The following is a 13725-nucleotide window of genomic DNA, read 5'->3' on the forward strand; positions in this document are numbered from 1 at the left end:
TGCCTGCAATCAACAGACGCCGCGGATGCAGCAGTCGGTCAAGCGGTGCTGCGGAATCTTTTCCAATAAAGGTGAGCCTCTGTTGCTACCCGCCTCCAGTCATAAAGGTTTTTTACTAATAATGTTTTGGTATTTAATGCATATTGACTAATATGTTTACCTTCTTTGCTTGATGTATCACCTTTATGACTTATGTGATGATTTACTGCTTTCTACTCTATTCAAGCATGTGAATCTATGAAAGACACCCCTAATACTGGAGAAGAACAAAAGTTACTTACCTGTAAACTGTGGTTCTCCAGTATTGGTGTCTTTCATAGATTCACATGCGACCCTCCCATCCTCCCCTCAGAGGCTCTCTTCTCCTCAGGCACTTTTACCTTCTTTGTGCTACGAAAATCTGAGGACTTGGGCTTCTGAGGAGAAGGTTCTAGAGGAGGCTACAGCCTGATTGGCTGGAATGTGATCCAACACATAATGACACTAATATGCTACTAAAGTGAGTTCTCCCTTAGGCTTTTCAATGGGCCTATTATGTTCTATGGTACTTTTACAATATACAATGTATTGCATTATATGTATGTATATTTTTATTTATTATAATTTTCATGTATACATGCATCTATGACTGCTATTTTATGTACCGTGGGACTCCCACTTCGACGACGGGGGATATTCAAGCATGTGAATCTATGAAAGACACCAATACTGGAGAACCACAGTTTACAGGTAAGTAACTTTTGTTCTTACAAAACAGAGCATATGCACTTTAGCACTGATTAGCAGTGGTAAAGTGCCCAGAGTCATAAAACCACCAATAACAGGTCAGAAAAAATACAGGAGGAAGGCAAAAAGTTATGTGATGACCCTGCAAAAAGGGCCAAGTTCAACACCACCCCTTCCAGCCTAAAGCCAGGATAGACTAATCAATACCTTGATAGGCTTTTCCCTGCTTGGGGCGATAGAACATGGACCCCGGCCCCCAACTGTAGGGACATACTCCAGTTCTACGCCAATCTGAACCCATTTGGATCCCTCTGTCCATACTCTTCGGGCCCCCTAAGTTAACCCATGGGAAACCCTTCTCCTCACCTGTGGACATCATCTGTGCAGCACCTAACCATAGCTTGCTCATAGGTGTGTCTCAACAGACAGACAGTACCCACATGGCCAACACAGTGGTGTGGCCCAGTCCACCCCTGGGGTGTGACTCCTGGACCCTCCCCAGGGGCCACTCTGCCCACCAGGACAGCAAGCCACAGTGGCCACTGACCGTGGTCAGTGATGAGACCTAGGCCTTATGCCTTTCAGGACTCTCAAACCTCTGTGGCATCAGAGAGCGGGGGCAGTAGCCCCAGGTGCCTGACACCCTTTGTCCACTCTCCCTCCTGTCAGGTCAGGTATGACATCCTGCCACTGACCCACCAGCCCTGGGCCTGTACCCAGCGGCTGGACAGGAGACTGGTGTGGGCTTTCCCAAACCCGGTCCTCCCCCTCGGGGCTCTGCACCCTCTTACCTGGAGTGGTACCCCCTTACAGAATTGTCAGGGCACCTGTGGCAGGTGTCCTCCACAATTTGCCAACCAATTCAGGGGTTCTATCCTGCAACTGGGATCCCAGCCTGGGGTCTGTACCCGTACACTGGGCAGAGGTCATCGGTGAGGCTTTCCTCTCCCTGCCCCCCTTACTGGGGCCTTGCACCCTCCTACCTGGAGCGGTGCCCCCAGAAGACAAACCGGTAGGGGCACTGTTAGCAGTTGCCCTTTCCTCCAGGTCAGAGGGGACACCCTGAACCCGGCCCTCCAATTAAACTGTACTTCTGGGGGAGTACATCAACCCCCCAAGGGAATAACACTCCTCTGGATTTGTGTAAGAGTCTGCCTGGCGCAGGTCTCCAGCCTCCTGTCCACCTGACAGAGCATGAAGACCCCCCCAGGCCAGAAGTGGCCTCACCAAGGTCAGTCCTGGGGTGCTCTAACCTCAGAGCTGGTAACCCCTGACCCACTGGTCCTTCCACTGGGGACTGCATCCCCCTCTCACCCCTTTCTCTGGACTCATGCCCTCTCCCAACTGAAGAGGTGCTGCCAGACACCAGAGCTGGTGGAATGCTAGTTACAGCAGTCTCCCCAGCTCAACTGACATCTTGGGATCCCCCTCCGGGGACGGCCTACCTGTACAGACCAGGCCCCCTGCCTGGTGTTCCCTCATGGAACCAACCCGGCCTTGAGACTGGGTTTTAGGCACCTCGGGCGCAGCCCAATCCCACTCCTTCTCCTCTGAGACAGGACATGGGACCCTACACCCTTCCCAATACTCTGGGACCTATCTGGGTTACCACACCCTCCCCTACCACCCTGGGTTGAGTAAAACCTAGGCCATCTCCTTCAGGATCACCCCCTGATGCCTCTTCAGACCCTCTGGAATCCACCAAAAGGTCTGTATCCAGTGGGAGCTCCCTGGGAACAGAGAACTCACACTCCACCAGGCGTTGGCATAGCTCTGGAAAACAGGGACTTAAAATATGCTCTCCATGAATTGACTCATACCACCCCACACAGGTGTTAACCAAGCCATCCTTTGCCTTACCATCCAGTGCCTCGCACAAGTACACCACACCACTCTCCTGAGATTGGCAAGACAGTGTCTTACTTTCTCTTTCACTCAATCCACACTCTGTGCCAGTTCCCCAGTCCACCTCAGGGACAGTGCGCACCACTGGAGCTACCTCATATCCTTGAACCCACTGGTGTATGTTAACCCCCTCCTTTAAGTCAGGCGCCACATCTCTGGGTGTGTATACTGCTCCCTCAGCACTAGATAATTCACTTTTGCTGCCACCATCTGAGCTGGACTCCACCGCCAACCCAGTCAAGCTCACTTCCCGAGCTACACGTATTTCTTTTTTTTGGGCTAAGGCCCTCTTGAGCTCCTCATCAAGCTCTCTCAGCCTCTACTCACAAGCCAGTGGCCCTTCATCTTTCTCTGTTTCTCCTTCACTTTCAGGAAAGTCTTCCTCCTCAAACTCAACTGGTAGTGTTGGCCCTCAGTGGGGTAACTCATAATGAAATAGGGATGCCTCTAGATCCTCCCTGGATCATCTCTTCACAGGCAACCCCCCTTTCCTAGCAGAACACATGTAGCTCCCTCATTGTGTAGATGAGCATGTGCCAGAAGTCAAGTTCCATTTTGCAACAACTAACCAGAGTATCAAATAGCCAATCATGGAATCACTAATCCATAATACAATTTACAAAAGAGAGCATATGCACTTTAGCACTGATCAGCAGTGGTAAAGTGCCCAGAGTCATAAAACCACCAACAACAGGTCAGACAAAATACAGAAGGAAGGCAAGCAGTTCTGGGATGACCCTGCACAAAAGGGCCTAGTCCAACAGTCATGTAAATATGATGCATTGTTTGGGCATGGTATCAGTTGGCATCAAGCACCAAATCTTGTCATACTATATGGAACAGAGATACTTCTGGCAAATTATGCTAGTTTGTTGGTCACATCAGAACGTAAGGTGTTGTTACAGCAGATGAGACTGAGGTTGATAAAAATGGAGGGCCTTTACCTCAGTTGTACCTTTATGACACTTTGCTGTTTAAGGACTTCGCTTGTGTATCCCCTGCTAGATATCTTCTGTACTGTTGGTTCCACTAGGCTATGTAAAGCTGTTTTCCGGGCTTAACCTTAAACCCCAGAGCTTGGGGTTCTCTTATAGATCATTGTGATCTCCTCACCTTGAAGGGTGAAATCCCATAATGGGTCTATACATAACTGATGGCTGGTCCATAGGATGGATGCCAGACAACACTGGGACATAGATATAGGAACTCCATTAACTACAGAGTAATGACAATATAGACATATGAGCCACACTTTTACCAAGTGTATCGTCCCCTAGAAACATTTGGGGGCCCCTCCGAAAGGATATCCGCTGAGGAAGTTAGGGTATTCATCAAGAAGAACAAAAATGGGACAACAGCCTGGAGATTTAGGCGACTCGAACTGACTGGTGTATATGATGAAAACTGTATGGAAGTATGGAAGCAGATATACCTTGCTTAATAAAGTCACCATGACATGAGAAGCTGTAGTTCGACAGCGAAAGACACCTTTTTGCAAGCTAAAGAATCAGTATGATAATATCATAGATAATACATAAATAAATTAATGTTGTGCCGCTTGAGTGTTGATGATCGCCCAGATAGCTGAATAATGGTGATATACTATGTAATATCGATGCATGATTGTAGATGAAACATTTGCTCGCCAAGAATACCTCTACGCCTGACTGGTCACAAAAGTGCAGTTGTACCTCAGATGTTACCTGTAGTGTTCTTCTGAAAACTTGAAGGAAGTTAAAAAAAAAGATTCATAGTTTGTTAGGACCTGGTCAAACTAATATTTGTCATAAAGAAGATTAACTGTGGAGGGAAGGATGTTGGTTGGACCAAGTTGGGCGAGAGGAACAGACAAGTCTGAAGATATCAGGAGTATGCTGTGGGACAAAACAGGGCTTTGACAAGGATGTGGCATTATGTCACCTGCCTGTCCTCTTCAGGGCCCAGCTCTGCTTCTTTAAAAGTTATTTATTCATTTTTAAATAAAGGAAAGCTTTCTATCTTTATTAATAAAGAGGCAGCATCTGTGGAGTATATTTTTTTGTTGTGCACTAGTAAACCGGTGCTTCTGGCACCTGGGAAAATTGAAGAAGCCTCCGGGGGGCACACATTTTAAGTTTTGACCCAGGCACCCCAAAAGATTCCGACAATCCTGGGAGAAAGTAGGGGAAGAAAAAAGGGTGTTGTGAAAAAATGTAAGCTTTGTGAATTTGGACATGCTAGATTTTGATTCAGGTTGCGGGTTTAGCTGGCCAACTGTTCCACAGTTTTATTGATAGAGAACAAAATGTAAACAACGGCACTCACCATATTATCTCTTCTTTTATAGCACCTCTGTTCCAGGACCTTTTTCAGCCAAAGTTGTCCAGAACGGAGATTCAGATCAAGGAAAATTTACTTTCAAAATGTTTAAGTTCAGGCAACAGCCAAGTGACCTCTACCTGCACTGTGGCGTCCATGTTTGTGTGCAGAGCAGTGGAGCCTGCCACCAAGAGGTGAGTTTAAGCAGCGCGGCTCTTCTGCTAAGACAGTGGAGCATCGCCCACCGCTCTCAGAGCAGTGTCATAAGGAAAAATAAAATTATATCACATTTTATTTTTCTGCATGGAGCCAGGTTGGGGCGGAGCTGGGCTGGATCACAGGAGGTGGAGTGTTATGGTTATGGGAGAGGTGTGGCGCCGCGGCCAGGGCGACTGACGCTGGAATCTGGAGACCACGGTTCGATCCCCGGCTCCGGCGGCAGGTTAGCCCAGCACCATGTGACTCTGGGCAATAGCTCGCTTAATCTTCCCGACGGCCCCCAGCGCCTAGAGACCCTTACGGGTGATTGTGCGCTTTACAAATGTGGACTTTACTTTACTTTTACTAAGTGCCATGGTCTTGTGGCGGCCAAACCGCCATGCGCACTCAGCATTTCTCCACCCGGCTATGTTGCACAGCTGGGTAGAGAACTGTCCCAAGGCTCTCAGGCACTGCCTGAGTGGCGGCCAAACAGGCCGCTCAGACTAATCACGACCGCTGCTATCATACTTGTAACAGCAGCACCGTAATTGGTTTAGGGGAGCCTGGAAGCTTCCTGCTTCCGGGAGTCAGGAGGAAGAGAAGAGAATGGAGGAAAGGCGGCGGCTGGAACCAGGTAAGGGATTTTTGTAACCTCCCCACATCCATGGCGCACCACCCCCATTCCTTAGCAGCCGCCACTGAGTTTAAGAGCAAAGCAGCGGTCATTACTACTGCAGTTGAATGTGTTTTTCCAGAGTAGCCGGTATTGAGATTTCTTTAAGTGAGTGTTTGGCAGAGTGTATGTGTGGGTGTTTGTGTGTGCAGAACAGCTGGAGCTCCTTCATTAAAGGAGTGTTTTTATTCAAGCAGTCTGCACTGCGACTTGCAGGTGAACATGCGTGAATAGCCAAGTCTGGTGCCTCAGTGGACTAATGCATCCACTGCACGAATTTGTGTTTGACTGCATGGTCACAGGTTCAAATCCCGATGGGTCCACTCAGCCTTTCATCTTTCTGGAGACTGATGGGTGTCTGTGAGCAGAAGAGTAGGCACAGCCGCTGGGAGCGAAGTGTGTACAAAGCAGATGTTAAAGTCATGGAAATGTGAGGGTGTAGGTGCAGAGTAACGGGCACAGCCGCTGGAAGGAGAGCAGTAACAAGTGACGCAGGTAAGTGAGTGCATTTGCAGTGGCAGTCATTTCCAGTGCACTAGGAGACGAGTGTGCCTGGTACACAGTGGTAAGTAGCCACTGAGAGCTGAGTGCGTAAGAAACACAGGGGCAGATTTTCAAAGAAATCACACAGCGCAGCACCAAAAATGCTGCGTTGCATGACAGGGAGGACGCAGGAGAGTGCCATATCTACGCTGATTTCAGCTGCCGTGCACCAGGCCCACACCTTAGCGCTAAGGTGTGTGCCTGAGTCTAGCATAGGTGTTGTTCTAGAAGGGTACCCTTCCTGTACAAAATACTATGCCTAGACAAGTTCAAACACTTTTCCCACTTTGTATGCGGCTGCACAGTGCAGCATGCATGCAAAGTAGGAAAAGAAAGGAGAAATAAAAACATTTCTCCTCTTAACGCCTCCTTTCAGATGGTGTTAACTTTTGGCGCTAAACCCTGTCTACAATTGTTTGTAGATAGGGTTTGCATCAAAAGACAGGGGGTGGTTGCATGGGAACACCCATGTAACACCCCCTTGGGGGCTAAGTAACGCAAAGCAATGCTTCATGCTGTTTTGCATTCCTTGCAGGATACTTTCCAATGCAAACCAGGTTTTGCACTGGAAATTGGTAAAAAAAAACATTTTGTGCTGATTGGCATCACTTTTGTGACACTAACCCAGCGCAAAATGTTTGAACATCTACCCCACAGATGTCAAAGTATGGGAGTGCACCAGAGAAGGGAAAGGAAAGGGAAGTTGGGAGCAAACATGGAGGAGGCACAGAAATGAGAATTAGAAAATGTGATGGCTGCTAGACAATGGAGGGCTCTGCCAGTGAGACTGGAAGATTTGGGGTATCCATGAGGAGGGTTCTGTAATTCTCTGATGTTCACCTGTCCTTTCTCCTATACAGAGACGTCGCAGAAGGTCTGCCGATGGGAACATACGTCAAAGTTCTATGATCGTATCCCAAGGACCATTCTCTTGTAAGCTATTTCTGTGAATCCTTTCAAGTGCATTATGCGCTATTTGGTGGCGCTGTTGGATGAGTGTTCAGACACTGACTGACCAGGAACAGGCATTACAATCCTTTGTTCACCAGTAAATCAAGGTGGTATTTACATAATGTCATACTCACATGAAAGTTATTTACCATGACCTTTCACATATTTTGAAGGAGTTCTTGTAAGGGCAGTTAAAGTATTTTTGCTTTGCTAAATGAAGTGATAATTTGCAGCACAAAACCTAAAACCCTTTTTTAAGAATCATGATAAACCCTAGATCCTTAAAAAAGGGAATCCACATTTGCAGCCTATTGCTTCAGTCCATTCTGGATCTTCTTTTAATGACAGAAACTTGGACGAGAGATGTTATGTTATAATGTTATGTTATAAATACTTGTAGAGCACATATTCACCAAAAGATTCTTGGTGCTTATAATGCTGGAGCGATCGAGAGCCTAACTAGAATGTACTTAATACCACCAGCCTGTTTAAAGAACGTAGGGGCATATTATCAAGAACGGAGTTAAAATTATCGTCGCTTTAGCGGCAGGAAACTGCCGCTAAAGCGGCGATAATGGGCTTAATAATATGCCCTTAGGAGAATTCCCATAGAAGCCCAGGTTCACACCAGAACCTGGGCTTTCATGGGAGTTCACAAGGGCCTATTATCAAGCTCATTATAGCCGCTTTAGCAGCAGTTTCCTGCCGCTATAGTGGCGATAAGTTTAACGCTGTTTTTGATAATATGCCCCAAGGTTTTTAGCAAACTACTAAAAGTCCCAAGATCCTGCTTCAAACATTTTGTCGAGCAAAGCATTCCAAGTAGGAGTGGCCACTACTGAAAAGCTTTGCCCTCCTGATCTATGTTTATGAAATTTAGGTATTTATGATAAGACTGTTTGCCTCACTGTATCTCAGGTTGAGGCAGGGTATATACCTCTTAATGTCCTCTGCCTGAAATATGGCACCGGTATTGTCCAGACTTTTGAACACTATACAGCACACTTTAAAGCAAATTCGTTCCTCTATTGGAAGCCAATGCAGCTCTCTAAGCAAGGCTGTGGAATGCGAGTACAGAGGAGGGAGAAAGATCCGCCGTGCTGCTTCATTCTGGATCAATTGTAATTTGTGAAAAGGAGTGCGAGTAAGTCTCACATAGACAGAGTTAGCATAGTCAAGTTGAGTTAATACCAGAAGTTACAAATAATTTCCTTGCTTCAAAGGACAGGAAGGATACCATTTTCCTCATAGTTTTTATCAGAAAGGAACATTTTGATACCATAGTCCATATCTGGGAATTTATCTTCTTGAGATTGGTGTCTATCACAACTGCAAGGGCCTTGGCAGTAGAAGCTGGAATAGGTGCTGAACCAAGGTCAATAGGTCAAGATTATTGCTCCAAATATTGGCCTTATATATCAGCAAGCCTATTTCAGTCTTATCAGTATTTAACTTCAGCTGATTAGCCGCCATCCAGCTAACAATAAATCTCCTTGTGTTTTGGAATTTTTCATATGCTGCAGGGGTATTATCGATGTGAAACAGTAGTTGTGAGTCAGTTGCGTAATTATATATGCTGCAACCCGAGATTGTCAGTGCCTCTATTCGCGGTTTTGTGTCCAGATTAAACATATGAGGGACAAGGAGGAGCCTTGAGGCACTCCGCATTCAAGTCCAATCGATTTTGAGGTGAAATTTCCAAGTTTCACTGACTGTGACTTACTAAAAAGGATTTAATCCACCCAAGGGAACTGCACTGCACCCCTGCCTCAGATACACAGTCAATCGAAATCCTAAGATCGACAATATCCAAGACTGCGGAAAAGTCTAAAAGAGCCAGGGCAACATTCCTTCCGTAATCCTTTTATGGTCTTAATTCAACCCTTATTGCTGCTATCACAGACTCTGTACTATGAGATGGTCTAAAATCTGCTTGCTCTGGATGAAGGAAGGCATTTATGTGTAAATCTCAGCTCAGATCTAGACCAGCATATTTCAGATGGCCCCAACTCAACAAAAGAACTATTCGAAATGATTACCGAATTTCAAAAACCAAATTATAACTTAGACAAGATTAATCATTCTCATGAGCTCTGTGGTGAAATGTATCCTCACTACGGTCCTGCCACACCCTGGTGCTCTCGTGTGGAAATAAGGTCTTCTGTGAATTATGGGAGGGTTCCTATTGAGCAAGCTCCCATTTGGTCATGGGTGTCCTCTGGTCATATGGAACATTGCACATTATTGGCCATCTGAAAAGTCTGAGTCTTTTGACGGTTGCTTTGAGGGGAGTGGACCGTCGCTCCAGTACTGAGAAGTTGATATACCAAGTAAGAGTGTGCCCTGTTAAGCATCTGAAGATAAAACGTCCTTGTTGGGACATTAGGGTCTTGGTGCACCATGATGTTCCTAACCGACTCTGTGCATTATTCACAGGAGTTCCAGTGACTTTATTTTTTAATGCTTGTGGGTGTCTATTCATTTGTTTCTGCACTGCCTGAAACCAATAAATAGAGTTTATAAAAAAAGAAGTATTGGCCTATATCACAGAAACCCTTAAAAAAGCTAAAGATTTTGAGAGCTATTTTTAATAGTCAGCCCCCAAACTGCCTGAATTCTGAACACAATAAGACAAAACCAAAATGATGTTCCTTCAACCTACTATCCATAAAAGATACATGTTCCTATTTTTTTATGACTATGAAGATTGCTGAATCCTTTACTACCCCAAGTCGCCAAATATATTCAAGCGAATCCTAGCAGCAACCTCCGCTGCCTCACCAGGGAGAGTCATCCCAAATGAGTCAATATCATCAGGAGAATTCCGAGTGAAATAAACATATCCTACATCACGCCAGTCGTAACAAAACCGAATTGGGCACCAACAGCCAAGCACATTTCAGGCCTATATCAAACAGACCAATTTTGGCAATCTACTTGAAAAGACAACCTTCAATCAGATCTCAAATATCATTGAAAAATATGACCTCAAAAAATTGAAAATTGGGATAACCTTTAGGGCACAGTAGACCCACACACAGTTGCTGCATACTTTTTTATTGATTTTTTCTGCAGCATTTGATAAAGTGAACTATCAACTTCAGTTTGAAAGTGTAAATGACAAGGGAACACGAGGTGCGGCCCTAAAGTAGTCCTCCCTCACTGAGAGAACATAAATCGTATCGCTGTCTCCTTGCCTGTCAGCTATATTCTTGCAAAAGTTAGATGTTCCCAAGGCCTAATGAGTGCCCCCTTTCTCCTCAACATATACTTATCCCTCTCACTTGAACTCATCAGTTGTTTTAGCATGCCCTGCAACAGCTACTGAGACGGCACACACATAGTTCTTAAACTGGACAATCCATCTACTTTTGGGACATCAAGGCTTACAAAAGGCCTTGCAGGCAGGTGACAGAGGATGTTACAAAAAAAGCTAAACTAAGTCCCTCCAAAAACTGGTAAGTGGTAGTTCTTTCTGGGTATAAACCTTCAAACGGTTAAATACATTACCCAAGAAACTAAAGTCAATAGGCAGCAGCTAAAATTCAGAAAAGAAATATAAATGTGGCTATTCCTTTAAACAAGACTCAATTTCCTGAAGGTTTTCTATGATCTCACTCTCCAGGTCCCTGTGATTAAGGCCAAAGCTCAGCCAAACTGCGGTGAAGTTACTGATACATAACTCACCAATAGAGAAGCACGTTAAGCTTGGTAAGGGGAATAAAAAGTGCTACATAAATGGCAATACAAAACAGTAAAACAACAGCTTTTGCTGCTTGTATAGACAATCTGCCCCCCTTACCAGTGACGTATCTAGCACTTCGACTGCCCGGGGCAGGCCATCGTCTACTGCCCCGCTGCGACCACACTGAAGAGCGGGGGGCGCTGACCAATTCCGCAGACTGTTGCCGCCCGGGGATTGAATGGGGGAAGTGGGGTTGCCGCCCGAGACAGCACGTAAGAGCTGAGGGGAGAGAGCTGCCCCCAAAACTAGTGCTGCCTGGGACAAACCCCCCACCCCTTTGCTAGCCACTGCTGGTGCCTACCAGTAGGGTGAAAGGGAGCGGTGATGAAGTCTATATTTATGAAGGATGAACCCACATTACCAAAAATTGATTGGTTAATGAGTCTACTTGATATGGCAGCCAAAGTTGATTCCGTTTTAGGTCGAGCCTAGAGCAGCACATGCGCTGCTTGCTCGACTTTTAGTAAAGGGTAAAAAAAAAGTGCTATCTACCATGGGCTTTTGCTGGTCTGAAGCTTGAGTGCACGTGCGCGTGCACATGCGCAGCTGCCATCTGTCTCCTCCGACACGGGTCACGATCACTTTAACTTTCACTTTCATGGCTTGGCTTGTTTTTTTTTCTTTTGCTTTCAGCACTCAGCCTTCAGCTTCATTTGTGTCTTCTAGCTGTGAAAAATGCTCTTCTGCTCCACTCCCCCTCCATTACCCCTCTCCTCCCCCTCCTCTTTGTCAGTTTAATTGTGTCTTCTATCACTGTGAATGTTCCTGCTTCTACCAAGCACACACACTACCAGCCGTCACGCACTACCAGCCGTCGGTGCATGCTTCCACCAGGCACACACCACCAGCCGTCAGTGCACGCTTCCACCAGGCACACACACCACCAGCCGTCAGTGCACGCTTCCACCAGGCACACACACCACCAGCCGTCAGTGGACGGTTCAACCAGGCACACACACTACTAGCCGTCAGTGCACGCTTCCACCAGGCACACACACCACCAGCCGTCAGTGCGCTATTCCACCAGGCACACACACCACCAGTCAGTGCTCACTTTCAACAGGCACACACACTACCAGCGTCACACACTACCAGCCATCCGTGCATGCCTCCACCAGGCACACACCACCAGCCGTCAGTGCACGCTTTCACCAGGCACACACACACACCACCAGCCGTCGGTGCACGCTTTCACTGGGCACACACACCACCAGCCGTCAGTGCACGCTTCCACCAAGCACACACACCACCAGCCGTCAATGCACGCTTCCAGCAGGCACATACACCACCAGCCATCAGTGCATGCTTTCACCAGGCACACACACCACCAGCCCTCAGTGCACGCTTTCACCAGGTACACACAGCACCAGCCGTCAGTGCACACTTTCAACAGGCACACACACTACCAGCCGTCACACACTACCAGCCGTCGGTGCACGCTTTCACCAGGCACACACACACACCACCAGCCGTCGGTGCACGCTTTCACCGGGCACAGACACCACCAGCCGTCAGTGCACGCTTCCACCGGGCGCTGTCGCTGCACGCTTTCACCGGGCACACACACCACCAGCCGTCAGTGCACGCTTTCACCGGGCACACACACCACCAGCCGTCAGTGCACGCTTCCACCAGGCACACACACTCCCAGCCGTCAGTGCATGCTCTCACCGGGCACATACACCACCAGCCGTCAGTGCACGTTTCCACCGGGCACACACACCACCAGCCGTCAGTGCAGCAGTCCGGCTCTTCTCAGAGTTTCTTGGTAAATATGTGTTTGATGCCTGGGACGGAGTGGGTCGAGTTTCCTTAAACCATGCTGAGTATGCAGGTGCAGTGCATGAACTCCTGCGTGTGTGAGTCATGCTGCATGGGGGTCACTCACTCCACACTTGTAAATTGCGCCTGCATCAGGCTTTTTCTCATTTGCAAAGTTTGGTGCATGTTCACAGCTAGGCAGCCCCCACACCCCTGGGAATGACTGCTTCCTACAACCAGAATGGAAATAACATTCAGAGCAATGAAAACAAGTTCATTTGATGCAAAGAACTGTTAACAAAAACCATGTCCAGCTATTGTAGATCTGGCAACTTAAACAAAACAGCAACGAAAAACAAACAAGCATTGACATAGCCAATAGGGCTCGTTTTTTGGACCCTATAAGTATTTAGTTATGCGGCAGAATATCCTTGGTGCAACAACACCAACTGTTGCATGGCTAAACGCGTACAAGTTACCAAATGCGAGACCTATTGGCTATGCCAATGCTTGTTAATTAATCTATAGAGGTTAAAAGACTAGGGTCTCAATTAACTAATTATAAATTGAGTTGACCTACCATGAGAATTTGATACTTGGAGGTTGCGGGATCCGCAGATGGACAGGAGCTGTAGAACTGCAGAGGTGGGAAGTCTTGCATGGTGTGAACAAGACATGTCGTGAGCCGCTTCATGTGTCGGGTGAGAGTTGAAAGATAATAGATAGTGCTTTAAATAGACAGGCACTGTCAGGGGCTGAGTACCAGCACTTTAATTTGAAAAGAAGAGTACCAGCACATCCCATGAGCAGTTCAATATGTTTAATGGGAGAGTCCCAGCACTTCTGAGTAGCAAACAGGCACTCTGATATAGTGAGTACCAGCACTTTAATTTGAAAAGAAGAGTACCAGCACATCCCATGA

The 13725-nt window shown here is 46.9% G+C and overlaps 1 protein-coding gene across 1 annotated transcript in view; it reads left to right on the forward strand.

Annotated features, from left to right (window-relative positions):
• LOC144825139 (uromodulin-like) overlaps positions 1-13725 on the forward strand; it is a 130497-nt gene that overhangs the window by 101992 nt on the left and 14780 nt on the right. Inside the window, exons 6-7 of the mRNA XM_078684007.1 lie at positions 4958-5123; positions 7207-7279. Coding sequence (XP_078540133.1) covers positions 4958-5123; positions 7207-7279 — 239 coding nt within the window. The remainder of the gene's footprint in view (positions 1-4957; positions 5124-7206; positions 7280-13725) is intronic.

This window comes from Lissotriton helveticus, chromosome 3_1 (genome assembly GCF_964261635.1).
Source record: "Lissotriton helveticus chromosome 3_1, aLisHel1.1, whole genome shotgun sequence".
NCBI lineage: Eukaryota > Metazoa > Chordata > Amphibia > Caudata > Salamandridae > Lissotriton > Lissotriton helveticus.